This window comes from Thunnus thynnus, chromosome 18 (assembly GCF_963924715.1).
Source record: "Thunnus thynnus chromosome 18, fThuThy2.1, whole genome shotgun sequence".
In the NCBI taxonomy this organism is placed as follows: domain Eukaryota; kingdom Metazoa; phylum Chordata; class Actinopteri; order Scombriformes; family Scombridae; genus Thunnus; species Thunnus thynnus.
In genome coordinates this window covers 18,959,688-18,974,585 of record NC_089534.1, presented here as the reverse complement: position 1 = coordinate 18,974,585, position 14,898 = coordinate 18,959,688, and the positions used below count along the sequence as shown (strand labels likewise).

The following is a 14,898-nucleotide window of genomic DNA, read 5'->3' as shown; positions in this document are numbered from 1 at the left end:
CATTTAGATTAGCTGCTAATGACGGAGGAAAAGCCTCGTTGCAAGAAACACAAGGACACGTAACCTGAGAACAAGGGCCATTCCTGTGTGAGGAAACAGCTTGAACCGCAGTGCAACATGGGCTCATTAGTCTGAATCTGAATGTGCTGCAGTCACTGTGCTGGTGCTGCTGGCTGCTCTTGGTTTTGGAGAGGACAGAAGTAGCTATTTAGATCCTTTGCTCAAGTAAAAGCATCAATACAACAATACAAGCAAATGTGCACTCAAAATCTTACTCAAGTAAAATTGCAGAAGTATTATTAGAAAAATTTGCCTAAAAGTAAAAGTATTCTACTCATTATACAGACTGTTGCACTATTATACATAGTATTACATTGTGATTACAGATACATTAACATGTAAGCAGCATTGTAAAGTTGCAGCTCTTCAACTAGTTCATATATTGTTGCATAGTTTAATTGATGAAATTGCATCATATTTTCTACGATCATCACAGGTTTTGGGTGAAAATGTTACAAGTAGAAAGTCAAGAAAATGTAGTAAAAAGTTTGCATCTGAAATGTAATGTAAAATGGGCATACTCAGGTAAATATGAAAATTATTCTTAAGTGCAGGTCTTGAGCAAATACTTATTTACTCTCTACCACTGTTTGTTCCTCTCAGATTTGAACAAAATCATCATCAGCACAAAAACTGTTGGTTTAACTGTGATTAAATTTCACCAAACACATCTGCAGGTTGTTTCTGACATGAAAATATATTTATTTGGGCTTATGCATTCAAAATTAAGATTTACATTACTTCACATCGTGTTTAAATGCATTTCTAATAGGCAAACTCATCAATTCAGCACTCATACCTCATAAAAGAGACTTCACTATCATGAGCAGTCAGAAACCCTTAACAAATTAAGTTGAACATCAGTGGAAAACGACAACAAAGCACATTAAAAGCTTTATGCAACCACAAAAAACACTGACTGGAAAACAGCTAACATCTCAGTGTGGTACTTTGGAGTGCTCTTATGTTATGTGTGTTATGTCTTTATTACACTCCCCCCTGCCCAACCCCACCTTACTGATGTGCACCCCCCCTTCTTACAGCAGATACATGTCACCACTAATGGACATCAAGTGCTTCCTTTTTGCAGCTCTCTTCTGGACATACATTAGAGACAGAAAACCCATTTCTCAACCCATAAATAGAGCACATACACACATTAGCTCATTTGCACGCACACACGCATGCACACGCACACACACACACAAAAACACTCACACACACACACTGCATTCAAGCCACTCACTCTTTCTAGTGACAGCTGTGTGTCTCCGACTGCAGGATGTGCTGAACAACCAGAAGATTGTTAACGAGTTGTAAGGAAGGAGAGCCAGGATCTGTCTGAGGACTACGCCTGTGTCACACAGCAACATGAACAACTATCTGATTAGTAAAGTTAGTTATACTTTGAATCAATCACAGGTCAGCCTCATAGAAATCTTTAAATGTGACTTTAAAATTCGCCATGTTGAGCAAAACAAATTCAATAATAAATTGCGGCAGTTACGGACCGACTCAAACACAGTGTGTGCATCTTTATATTTTTCTATCATGTTTTGCTCAAAATCTAAGAAAATTTGAATTCTGCATGCACACTTTACTGAAGTTGAGAAGATGGTTTTGAAGATATGAAAGCAAATTCCGTTTTCTGTGTTACAAATTCCAGTGCATGTCACTTTCAGTTTCATTTATTTAGGTCCTTGAAGTCCTCTGAATACTGATTGGTATCACAGTCTCCTGTAAACAACAGGGAACGCTGCCGTTGAGTCCAGTTCGTCGAGGTCAGTCAAAGCTCAGGCACAAGTAGGTGAGAAGACAAATCTTCTCCTGGGTAGTGACTTTTAATAAAAGAAAGCAAATGTATTGAGAACACGGTCCTTCTTCACATCAGTCATCACCCGTTTCCGTCAGCTGAACTCAGCTCATCTTGTCCTGAATGTTCATCAGACTGGCGTATGACTTTGCTCGCTTGGCTGTAAAGAGAGAATTTGCATTTCTCAAAAGCAATATTTGAGGAGTTCAGTGACTGTTACTTCAGGCTAATCTAGTAATTAATGTGTTCAAAAAGTTGGTTTTAAAAAGCTGTTTTTTCTCCTATATAAATTCATCATTTTGAGTCAGAATGACTCAAATAGCCTAACCATAGGCTGTGAGAGTCCAGATGCTCATGATGAATGTCAACTCTTAAGAGAAATAATGAAGCTGATATTATCACTGAAGGACTGAAGCCAAATCAATTTGTCCTTGACAATTACAAGCTTTGTTTTGTGCACCCTCCTCCACCCAATGCCTAAAAAAAGTCTTTTGAAAGGCCCTCTGATCCTTCAAGACAACCATCACCTTGTCTATGATCCAGAGGTTTGCAGGAGGCATCCCCACTATGCTTTAGAACAACCTAGAATCCCCCCCTTTTCCCCCCATCACCAGCAATACCCCAATATCACAGTCAGTCAACCCTCCCTCCACAAAAACCCCCAAACCCCTCAAAACCCTGTCAAAAAATCTCTGTGTGTGACAATGGGCGAATTAAGCTGGTTACTCACGGTGTATGAGCTTGCGTTTCTTTTGTTCCGAGTGAAGGAAGCTGCTCAAGTAGAAGATGATGGGCAGAAAAAGCATGAAGCTGGACACAGCGATGACAGGCACCGTCTCCTCACGGGGGAAGGAACAATTGTAAGTCTTACTCCACAGTTTGCGGGTTATATTCATCTGAAACGAGACAAAGTGCCAAACGCAACAAAAACTTCAGGCTCAGATGACAAAAATTACAGCACAATATTACTATTAAGTCGACCTTCTAAGGTTTCTGTTCTCAGATATTAATTGTATTCATAGTAATCGTCTTACCGACCAGGCTAGGAGAGGATCCAGGAGCGTAATCCCCCAACCACAACAAACAATTACTATATAAATTTTCCTGTTTTTTCAGGTTTCTTGTATTCTGATCACAATCCTGGACCACAGAAGCAAGTTAAAATGCCTTCTAGAAAAACAGCAACCTCCAGGCTTTGAACAAACTATTAATACTACTATTAGCTGCTCACCTATCATGGCTCATGGGTTTCTACACTTTTTCTGCGATAAGGTTGATGAGATTAGAGACAAAAATTAGTTCTTCAACTCCAGCTACTCCTGCAGATCCTGTCTTACCAAATTCATATTTATACAAAGAGTCACAGATAGTGCCTGTTACAGTTTTTGAGACTATCGGTCTTGAAACTTTGACTAAGCTCATGTCAGCTTCTAAACCAACTACTTGCCTACTTGACCCTTTACCAGCAAAACTTTTTAAAGACCTCTGGCCTTTTCTGGGACCTGCCATGCTAGATATTGTTAATTTATCACTTATTACTGGCATTGTCCCCAGAAGTTTTAAGATGGCTGTGGTTAAACCCTTTACCTAAGAAATCACACCTCGATCCAGGATCTCTTAATAACTATCGATAAGTTTCTAATCTTCCATTCTTTTCTAAAGTACTAGAGAGAGTTGTGTCTCAACAACTTTTGACTCATATAAAAGAAAATGATCAATATGAACCTTTTCAATCGACTTTCAGGGCCTGTCATTCCACTGAACCTGCTCTAACCAGAGTGGTAAATGATCTTCTACTTGCTATGGATTCAGATTCCACCTCTGTGCCTAAATTACTGGATCCCAGTGCATCCTTTGACATCAATGATCACTGTATACTACTAGACAGCAGACTAAATTGTAATTTTGGTGTCTCTGGCTTAGCCCTCTCTTGTCTTAAGTCCTACTTATCTGAAAGAACCAAGTGTGTCTGCTATAATAATACTCCATTTAATTTCTCTGATGTTAAATATGGAGTACCTCAGGGCTAGGTTCTTGGCCCTCTGCTTTTCTCTCTTTATACATAGTAATGGAATGAATTTCCATTGCTATGTGAATGATACTCAGCTGTATGTGCCTATAAGGGTTGATGATCATACTCAAATTACTAAATTAGAGGCCTGCTTGGCTGCTGTGAAAAATTGGATGTCATTAAATTTCCTGCTTCTAAATTTGGATAAAACTGAGATGCTGGTTGTTAGCCCTGCATACACCAGTTAGCAAAGACCAAAGACACCAGTTTGATGAAGTAACAGTAACGCTCGACAACTGTGTGATTTCACAAAGTGTGGCAGCCAAGAATCTTGGTGTTATGTTTGATCCCAGCCTCTCTTTTGATAAGCACAGTAAAGAAAACACCAAGACTGCCTTTTTCCACTTTCGTAATATAGTTAAAATTCAGTCTTCCCGGTCCATGGCTGACGCAGAGACTCTAATACACGCTTTTGCTTCATCCAGACGTTACTACTGTTCTGTTTTCAGGTCTGCCACGTGTTAGTACTTAAAGTCTTCAGATGGTTCAAAGTGCTGCAGCTAGAATCTTAATTAAAACAAGAAAATTTGCCCATATTACACCAATTCTAGCCTTCATTCATTGGCTTCCTATCCACGTTAGATCAGTCTTTAAGGTGCTTCTGCTGACTTATAAAATCCTAACTGGGCCCCATCATACCTGCCTGATCTCCTAAACCTAATATTCCATCTCAAGCTCTCCACTCTCAGAATGCAGGGCTCCTGTGTGTACCCAAAGTCAAAAAGAAGTTGGTGGGGCCTTTTCCTATCAAGCCCCGTTCTTATGGAATAACCTCCCTGTTGATGTCAGACAATCCGAGTCTGATGAGTCCTTTACATCAAAACTTAAAACTCATCTTTTTGCCTCAAAATACAATTAGTTGCCTTTAATTGAATACTTCATGACCTTGTACTGCGCAGCAGGTCGGTTTCTGTCTCAATGAATTCACTAAGCGTTGTCCTGCCGATAAGATAATCGATTATTGCAACTGTTCTGATAACCATTGCATCTCTCTAACTTTCTGTTTGTTTGTTCCACAAGCACATGAGCGTCCGAGCTGTATGACCCTCTCTTTTCTCTCTCTCTCTCTCCCTATTTTCTCCTCCTGTCCTCTGTTGTCTCTCGGGCATCTCTTGCTGGACCAGCACCATCCTGGAACCGCTCTGCTTCCCTGGCTGTCGGAGCCATTTCCTGGGGTTTTTTGGATCTGGTTCCCCATCCTGCAGGAGTTCAGCCTCACCTCATGTCTCTCTCTCTGAATGATGTCTTTATCCTTCTCTCTCTCCTGTTTGAATAATGTCTTTTCTTGTCTCTTCTCCTGTGTATGTGAATGGTGTGATGTGAGTCTCCCCTGTGTGCATGTGTAGTCTGTCCTCTTGCCAGGTCTCCATGTTGATGGAGGTCGCGTGGCTCGGGTCATATTCTGTTCTGGTGGCAACTTAAAGCTGCTTGGCATCCTCTTCATCACATTCTTCATATATTATAAATCTATTATAATTTTGTTGTCCTGCTCAATGCTGTATTCTGTATTCTATTCTATAAACATAACATCTGTTGCAAGTCTGGGAGAGGTCTGAGGTTTGGTCTGATGTTTCTTCCATTTTTTTTCCCTGTTGAAAGTGTTTTTTAGGGAGTTTTTCCTTATTTTAATCGAGGGTCTAAGGACAAAGGATGTTATATTGATGTTCAGACTGTAAAGCCCCCTGAGGCAAATTTGTGATTTGTGATATTGGTATATACAAATAAAACTGACTTGACTTGACCAAAACATGAAAAAGAGCATCTAACTTTCACAATGACAGACTTTTGACAGCAAAAATGCATCAAGAAAAACTACTCAGTCATCTACACAAATTCCACTGACTGGCCAACAAGAGCTGCATGATGTATCTTGTCACCTGGTAAAAGACCCTTCTGGGTAAATTTCCTCAAGTGTCCACAGATTCCTCTAGAGGGTGCAGCTTTCTGTCTTCCCATCTTAAACAACTGTTCTCTAAATCTCTGCTCCTGACATACATACCGCATCCTCTATGTCAATACACATCGTCTGATTCTTCTCCATGCGGCCGTACAGCTCATTCACGCTTCTGTATATGGTCTTACAGCTTTTGCATAGCTCTGTCTGGTTGCCCTGTACAAGACAAATGGAGAAAAGGACAACATAGTTAACAGTACTAAAATCTTGACTTGACAGACAGACATCATCATCAACCAATGTATGACCTGTATGACCCAATGTATACCTGTTGATGCTTCTCAAAGCAGGTGAGAGTTTGGTTGAGAGTAGACATGAAGTAGACGGTGTCGTTGGTCAGGCTCGGGGGATCTTTATTGATACAGTCTGCATAACAGGAAGTAAAAATGATCACCAGTTAGGTCTATTTATTTAATAAATGTTGACAAATAAAATCAGATGCATGATGGCATTTTGTGAAGACCAGATTCTCAATTATGTGGATTTTCTGCCTTTCTTTGTCTTATGTGATAGTAAACTGAATATATTTTCCTGTGTTTCTGCAGTATTCACCAAATTAAATTAAAATACTTTTTAAGACATTTTTAGAATGCCAGAACAGGACACTAACATTTTTTTAATAATTAAGTACATGACTTTATTGACATTTATATCATATTGTTTCAGTACTTTCAAGCTGTATATGACAATTCCTAATAATACATTTAATAAATTAACATGACCTGGATCCAGATATGCGGCAGAAAATTAATGGATGGATGGATGGATGGATGAACCAGTTACAAAATAATTATCTATCAAAATAATCTTGTCTTGTCCATTATGAGTGGATGAGCGTCCTAGCTACTGTAGCTGGCAGTAGTGACAGTGTTTGCTACAGGTCTGATGGTGCTGACTGAAACCCTGTCGCACCAGTCTCACTTGTAGTTTAGAGATGTAGAACGTCTCCTAATAGCCAACAACCACATACAAAAAAAGTTACTGTCTACGGTAGGTGAAAGGGAGCCTTTTGTTGAGGAAACTGAATTTAATTATTTTCAAGACTTTTCAAGACCTGCAGATACCCTGATTTGACGTGTGGAGTGTTGGTTAGAGGAACTAGCTTTTTGATATCTGAAATGTTATCAATCAAACAACCTATTAATCAAGGAAATCCAAAGACTAATTGAAAATGAAACTAATCATTAGCCCTTCAAAAAAACCAAATACAGCTTCATGAGAAAATCATGCTCTCACATCGTCCTACTGGCAGAAAACAGTGTGGAGATCTAACAATTCTGATGTATTTATCTCATAAAGTCAAGGGCTGCTGTGGATCATATTGGGCATCCTGATGGCTGGAGAGTTTATCAGATAAAATGAAAGTCACATGTTTGATCTCTGCAACATTATCTTTCCACTTTAATTAAATCACCCTAAAGCAGAACACTGAATCTTACTGCCTTTACTTGACCCTCCACTCTGACCTCTGTGGTCACATACATACAAATGTGTGTGTGCATCAAGAAAACACAAAGACATGTATTCCTAATAACAGATAAAATCCCAATAATGCAGATACTGTATGTCAATCTCCTAATAACTGGTGGGAGAATCAAATTCCTGCTGAAGACTTACGGTCACAGTTTGATTTGGTCCACAGACTGTCCACGTTGCTGTACAGCAGATACACCAGCATCAGCCGATCACTGCGCAGAAGACTGTCCCTGCAGCTCACATTACCAGGACCCATCTGAGGATACACAGGCACAGTTTAAAGGATAGGTTCACAGTTTTTCAAGTTTGTCTGAAAACAGCAGTCAGGTGCCCATATGAACGCTGAAAGAGGTTTTCCTCGCTGTAATCATTCCTCCTGTTCATACTGACTATTAAAAGATCCCTTTCAAATGTGCTTTCAGTGTAAGTGATGGGGGCCAAAATCCACAGTGTGTCCATACAGTCATTTTGTGCAAAAATGCATTTAAAAGCTTATCTGACACTTATAAGAGGCGTCAGGCTTTGTGTTTCCTCTACATTGTTTCCCTGTTGAGCTGCGGTGAAAGTATAGGAACAAAAAGAGGGACTTTGGTTCTAAACAGACTGTAAAGTTGATAGAGATCGACTGGATTGAAGCTTCATATTAGCTTCAGATAAACTTTTAAATGGTCAAACTTAAACAATGGTTTCATTAAAATAAGTTATCCGTAATTTTGAACAAAACTACGTTGATGGTTTTTGCTAATGAAAAAAGGATGAAAAAGATTCATTGTCTATGGATGGAGTTGATATTGAAAGAGTATTTGAATTATGACTTTTGGGTGTAATAATGAATGACAAACTGACATGGAAATCGCATATAGCACATGTAAAAAAAAAAAGTCAAAGAATATTTCTGTTTTGAACAAAGCAGAGTATGTGCTAGATTATAAGGCAAAGCAAATTCTCTACTGTTCACTTCTTTTGCCATATTTTACTTACAGCGTGGAAGTGTGGGGTAACACATATATGAGCAACATAAAGCCATTGTTTATATTACAGAAAAGAGCAGTAAGATTGGTAAGACTTTTTATTAAGTCAGGACTAATTCAACTTAAAGAATTGGTTGAGTTACAGACATGCAGTTAATAGTTATGTACGGTATTGCCAGAAAATTTACAGAAGTTGTTTACTTTTAGTTCAGAGGACTTTAAGCATCAGTATGCATGGACTACTTTAAAGCAGATGTGTATTTCAGTATGTGGCATCAAACTGTGGAGTTCTCTACAGAATGATTTAAAGGGCTGTACAAATATTTTTCAGTTAGCAAATGCATAAAGAAAGAATAATTAGACTGTATGCAGTTGACAGGTGATGACCTTCCTTAGTTGATGGTGAATTATTAAGTATGGCTTTTGATTTTTTCTCATGTTACTATAAGCAGTGATTGTTAAGTAACTGTAACTGACAGACCATCTATTTCTATTGTTTATTTATGTTTTGAGTTAGGGGCAGGCAAATAAGATTTCCTTCTCCCTGCTCCTTTTCAGTCATGGAATATATACAATAGTAACTGAGTTGAGTTTTGTTTGTGAGTCAAATTGCTGCAAGCGTCACACAACCCCTGTGAAATGTCTAGTTTTACAATTTGATCGATTTAGTCCAATAACATTTGGAAAGTCTAGAATAGCCAAACAATTCAATTATTTTATCCCCATTCAAATTAGCAGAGGGCTAACCGGAAGTTAGCCGGCTCAGCCGGCGGAAGTCTCTGGGTGCGCACTCAAACAGCCAGCGCGGGACTGTCCCCCATGAGATTTAAAATCCTGTATACTGTGAAATACAGAGAGATTAATCTGAGCGTGATAGGCTTGATCAGTATTGTGTGAACTCGTATGCAAGGGCTTGTATTGCGAGGGAAGGTAAGACATTCATTTATATGTAAAAGTTCCGCACTGCAGGTTTAAATTACATTTTTACTGCAAAAAGTCCACATTTATCTACAAAATATGTGCCAAATTAAACAGTGGCTCCTAAAGTTACTTTATTATCAGATATCACACATCTTGCTTGCCTTACACCAACAAACAAGGCCTATTTTAAATTGTGTATTTTTATACGCAAGTTTGATATGAGCGTTGTTAACTCCTGCTGTTCAGTTGGGTTCAGAGCCCTCAGCGGACACGCCCCCAGCGTTTCAGAGCAGAGAATACTATTTATTTTTACACGATTTGAAACCTAATTCAATGACTTGACTTTTTTAATCATTCATTGTGTGACAAACTCAGAACACATATTTATTATTGCTTTACACGGACTTGGAAATGTGAACCCGTCCTTTAACATGCACTCAAATAGTTTCTAGGCCCTCTTGGTTAACAGATAAGCTCAAACAACAGTTTTGCTCAGCTTGCTGCTATTTTAAGCAGATAAAAGTCTTGTTTCCTCAAATTCGTCACCACCATTAAGTCACATCACAAGACTCGTGACTCGTGACTGCGCACAAACAAGGCCTTGAGACGGTCTACTGCCAGCTAAAACACAGAAAGAGCTTTGTATTCGGGCCGCACCTTGTCCGAAGAGATGTTGTTGTATGTGACAATCAGGCTGTCATAGGTGGAGAAGCAGTTGAGACACACTTTGACAGGTCGGGCAGCGGGCACCAAGCAGTTCACATAGGCGACATACCGCTGGCCGAATATGTGAAGCAGCTCGCTGCAGTACTCGCTGATCTCCTGGTCCTCTGGGAAAGTAGACAGCAGGTTGAGAGAGACGAAAGAGTCCAACACAGTAGGATTAAATACAGGCGAGGGGACCACAACAGCAGGGCTCAGCGTCGGGATCACTTTCAATTTGTCTGCTGCGTATGAAATAGTGATGTTAGCTCCATCGCTAGACACAAGAGCGTAAATATAGATGAGTGACAAAACAAAAAACGCGCTGTTTTTGTAAAGAGACATGCTTGAAGAAGGGAGATGCAGTCGTCTGCTCCTCTTCTTTCTGTCTCTCACTCCAAACAAACCATGATTTCCTGTTTTTGGCCCAGCGTGATCATGTGACAACTTGGAATCTCGCGAGAACTACTGGTTACATACATGTGTATCATTGACTAGCCTATATAAAGAGATGTGTAGTAGTATCTTTAGATACCTCTAGATTGAATAACCAGTTATATATTACAAATATTTTTATTTTGTTGGCTAAATTTCTTATTCATAATGGCAAATTTACAGGTAAAAAGCCTAACTTCTTGGTTTTCACAAAGGAGGTCAAACAGAACACTGATTCAAACCGATTTTCTTCTAATCCAAAGGCTGTAAAAACCATGAATGCCTGTTTTCTGTTTAAAATCTCTGTATGAACTGTAAATCCCCCTAGCTCAGAGTTTTCATTTTTACTTCATTTTTTACATTTTAACTGTAAGATGGATATTTTTGATATTCTGTATATGATCACTTTGTGGAAGAGGAAATTGTAACTGTTATGTCAATAAAGAAGAAGATGAAGAAAACATACACACTGTACTTTTACAACATATTTATTACTTGCCAAAGTCTTCGTAGGTTACTTTCAGCACAGGTCCTCCACTATTATCTTACTCTTTAGTTTTTTTTCTTCATTTGAGTTATTTTCTGCTTTCATAGTGAAAATGCTTTTTCCTCATTAAGTCTATAAGGCATTTAACAACCATAACAAGAAATAATTTTGTACTGTCATCAGCCAGAGCGCATTTTTCTTTTATAATAACAATAATCATCATCATCATCATCATCATCATCATCATCATAAAAAATGCATTATGGGACTAAATAAATCCCAATATTTTTTTATCAGATTTAAGAAATTGAGTAATTGATTACATTAAGTTTCAGCTGAGGTAATCCATATCTATCTATCTTGATTTTTGTACACTGACTTCCCATCAATTTCAATGTCCAATTAAAGATATTTGTCATCACTTTTAGAGCTCTGCATGGTCAGGCACCTGCCTGCATTACTGCTGCTACAACAACTAGCCTACTACAGGCCTACATCACCAGTAAGTCTGTGAGGTTTTGTGGTCAGGATTTGTTGGTCGTTCCTCGCCCCATGGCTTAAAACTAAATGAGACTGTGCCTTTGAGAATGTGGCTCCTAAACTTTGGATTTCTCTAGCTTTGAGAGACATAATCTTCTTTTCCGTTTTATGTTATTTTTACTCTTATTGAGTCTATATTTAGAACCTATCTATCTATCTATCTATCTATCTATCTATCTATCTATCTATCTATCTATCTATCTATCTATCTCTGTGTGTGTGTGTGTGTGTGTATGTGTGTGTGTGAGAGAGAGAGGAGGGGGGGCGGGGGTTGGAAAGAGATAGCCGTTCCTCCTGGTCTCCTCATTATTTACGAGTTTTTGACACCATACAATTTTGCAATGTGCGCCTCGGCTCGGAGCAAATAATCACGGAGTCAAGGTAAACGATTTGGGCTCCAATCCTGATTGTGATAATTGTCAAAAACCCCCTCGAATCAAGCAACCGCAGTCAATGGTCGTTAATGTGAAATTAGTGGCTCTTGATAACTTGCAGGCCGCATCAATTCCGCAGTCATCAGAGCCTAATGAAAATAAGGGGGGAGAGAGTGTGCGCGGCATTAGCGGCCTATTCTAATGCCTGCGCACAACTGGTAAATATGGATTCTGGCCGCTAATGCTCCTCTCAATGCACATGACACCGGCAGCTCATTAACTCTTCTTCTCCTGACCAGAGTTCACCTAATTGTTCAGATGTTCCCCATTCCTTTATTATTTTCTAGTGTGGCTCTCAGAAAAGAAGAAATGATTACAACCTAAAGCCGTCATGATCTTGCTTTTTCCCCTTTTTTGTGCAGTTATGGATGTCCACTTCACAAATATAGACAAAAAATATCACTTTCATTATTCTTATTATTAATCCATGCGTCAATATAACGTATAGGCCTGTAGGCTCAGCCTGCACTGATCACATTATTCACCACGTTTTGGATCTCTTTCTTTAATCTCTGCTAATCAGCAGAGCACCAAGTGAAATCGGCATATCATTATTTGAGATGACCGTTATTGTCAGATGGCAGAAAATGCCTTCATTAAGCATGTGGTGGATAGAGAAACCATGCAAGAGGACAAAAATCACTAATTAGGCCCATAAATTAGATGATGGTGATGATGAGAGCCCTTCAGGAACGACGGCAAGACTCAGTCCAAGAACCTCCTCTTGATTTGGTGCAAGATATAAAACTATGCAATGGAGAGACTGGTCAAAAGAAGATATGCACCTATTGGTGATTTGGGGGGAAAGGGCCACAGATGGGAGGCCCCTATAAACCTAAAAATTAACCATTCCAAGAGGGTCTTTAGTGGTGAAAGAAGAGCTCAGATCTTTTATGTGAAAGTACAGCAATGTAAAAATACTTAATTATGAGTAAAAGTCATTCAGAATCCTACTTGAGTGAAGAAGGGTTGACAACAAAATGCATATGAGGTATCAAAAATTAGCATTCTGGGGGAAAAATAGCTCCTGTGACTGATGACACTATTAGAGTGTTAATATGTGTAAGCAGCAGTGTCCTGTTGGAGGTGTTGCTACTTCAAATACACACAGTTAGTCCTTAAGTCCAGTGGTTCCCAACCTAGGGGTTGGACCCCTCCAAAAGGACACAAGATAAATCTAGGTGGTCGTGAGATTATTAAGGAATCAAGAAAAGGCAAAGTTGTACTATATACATTAGTGTATATTTGGCAGAACGTTCTCAAATTTTTGCTTTTTTTTGGTGAAATGTTGAACAATTTTATCACAAACCATCTGTGAAATCACTCTTTGGTGGAACTGATTAACTCAAAGAAAAGGGGGCTCTAACTAGAGCTTAAAAGGGTTGGATTAATCTTTAACAATGCATTAATTTTTGTTAGAATATCTAAATCTTAATCCAAAAATTAACAAACATAGCTGCCAAATATGTGCACTGGAGTAAAAAAATACAATATTTCCTTCTGATATGGACTAAAAGAGTAAAAGAAAATACGTCAAAATTGAAGCCTACTTAATTACAGTAGGCTTACTTGAGTTTACTTGAGTTTCCACCAGACTTAGATCCATAAAGATGATTTTATTAGCCTTGCATCTAAACTGCTTTTACCATGAAGTTCATTTTTGCGTTGCCCCAGTTTGTCGTTTTCTGATCTTCTTTCCCTCCTTGTTAAAGTCTTAAAGTGGACAATCACAAAGGGGTTAACTCAAACCGGTTCAGCCTTAAACTTGGCTCTTGGCGTGGGGAGAGAAAATAGCTGTAAAGTTATGCAGAAGTTATTCTTCATCCTTCGGGCCGTCCCTAATCCGCCAAAAACCTCATTCTTTCATCGGAGAACTGTGCCTCCTTTCTTGTCCCCCCCTCTCTATACAACATAAAGTCAGACTGCATTTAATGGTTATGTCGCGATGGGAGAGGGGCTTTCTTCTTCCCCTTTTCTCCAGAATATTGCCCTTTTCGTCGTGTGAGTCTCCCAACCCGCAGGGACCCCCATATTCTTCCCTCCGCGTCTGACTCGAATCACAAACTAACCCTGATTTTCACCACTTTGCTGGGAATTGCGGGGAGTGATAATAGAGATTTCGCTTTCATTTTATACGCTTGACTTGGTTATTGTTGCTTTTCTCCTCTCCCGTGATTCTCCCCTTCTCCAGGGATTAGCCCTGACTTCGCCCGCTATACTGGCCGCCGAAGTGCCCCTGAGCCCCGGGATGACAATTGATGCAGATCAAGGCAGGCCTATTCTGCGCCTTTGAAAAGGACCGGTCTGAGTCGAGTTTAAATGAAGGAGTCTTGATGGAAGGAACGGATGCTCTTCAGTTTGCTTCCCACAAATGAACTGCTAGTTTTCAGATTACAGTTTTCTATTTTTTTTATTTTTATTTTTGTGGGATGATATTGTTGGAAAACATGTTGTATAATTAAGGTTGAATCGGTAACTATGGGCGACACAGACCAATAATGATGATGATGATGATGATGTTGAGAGCAAGGAAGAAGATGATGAAGCTGTAATGGTGATGTTGAAAGTGAGGACAATGATGATATGGCATGCAAAATGATGATGATGATGATGATGATGATGACGACGACGACGTTGATAAGAGTAAGGATAGAGAGGTTGATGAAGATGATGGTGACATGATGGATCTGGTGATGGAAGTGATGATGATGATGATAAAGTTGATGAAAATGATCAGTTTAGGGGATTATGATGAGAATGATTAGGAGGAAGATAGTGATAGTGAAGATGAGGATGATGATGTTGAAGATAAACTCAGAATCAGCGGTGGTCATGTGACTAAGTAGGCTACTGTACTTGTGTACATTTCTGAGGTATTTGCACTTAGCTTGGGTATTTCAATTTTATGTTACATTATAGTATAAATATATACTTCATACTACTTCATACTCAGTAAATATCAGAGGGAAATGTACCTTCTCCATTTATTTAGTAGCTATAGTTACCAGTTACTTTTCAGATTAGGATTTTTCAG

At 39.1% G+C, this 14,898-nt stretch overlaps 1 protein-coding gene across 1 annotated transcript; it reads right to left on the bottom strand.

The window, feature by feature from the left end:
- Positions 1 to 738: 738 nt before the first annotated feature.
- Positions 739 to 10,406, bottom strand: ostm1 (osteoclastogenesis associated transmembrane protein 1). The gene is made up of 6 exons (XM_067572238.1): positions 9,924 to 10,406; positions 7,516 to 7,630; positions 6,167 to 6,264; positions 5,944 to 6,054; positions 2,604 to 2,769; positions 739 to 2,033 (listed from the first exon to the last, which is right to left on the bottom strand). Exons 1-6 carry the CDS (start codon positions 10,311 to 10,313, stop codon positions 1,978 to 1,980), a joined length of 936 nt encoding a protein of 311 aa, XP_067428339.1. The 5' UTR covers positions 10,314 to 10,406; the 3' UTR covers positions 739 to 1,977.
- Positions 10,407 to 14,898: the final 4,492 nt, after the last annotated feature.

What these genes read in the sequence shown, in the direction of transcription:
- ostm1 (XM_067572238.1), bottom strand. Translation starts at nt 10,313, where the DNA reads ATGTCTCTTTACAAAAACAGCGCGTTTTTTGTTTTGTCACTCATCTAT. An exon ending in GACCAAATCAAACTGTGACC is followed by an intron (nt 6,265 to 7,515) that starts GTAAGTCTTCAG and finishes CCTGTTATGCAG; the next exon opens with ACTGTATCAATAAAGATCCC. An exon ending in GCTTTGAGAAGCATCAACAG is followed by an intron (nt 6,055 to 6,166) that starts GTATACATTGGG and finishes TGTCTTGTACAG; the next exon opens with GGCAACCAGACAGAGCTATG.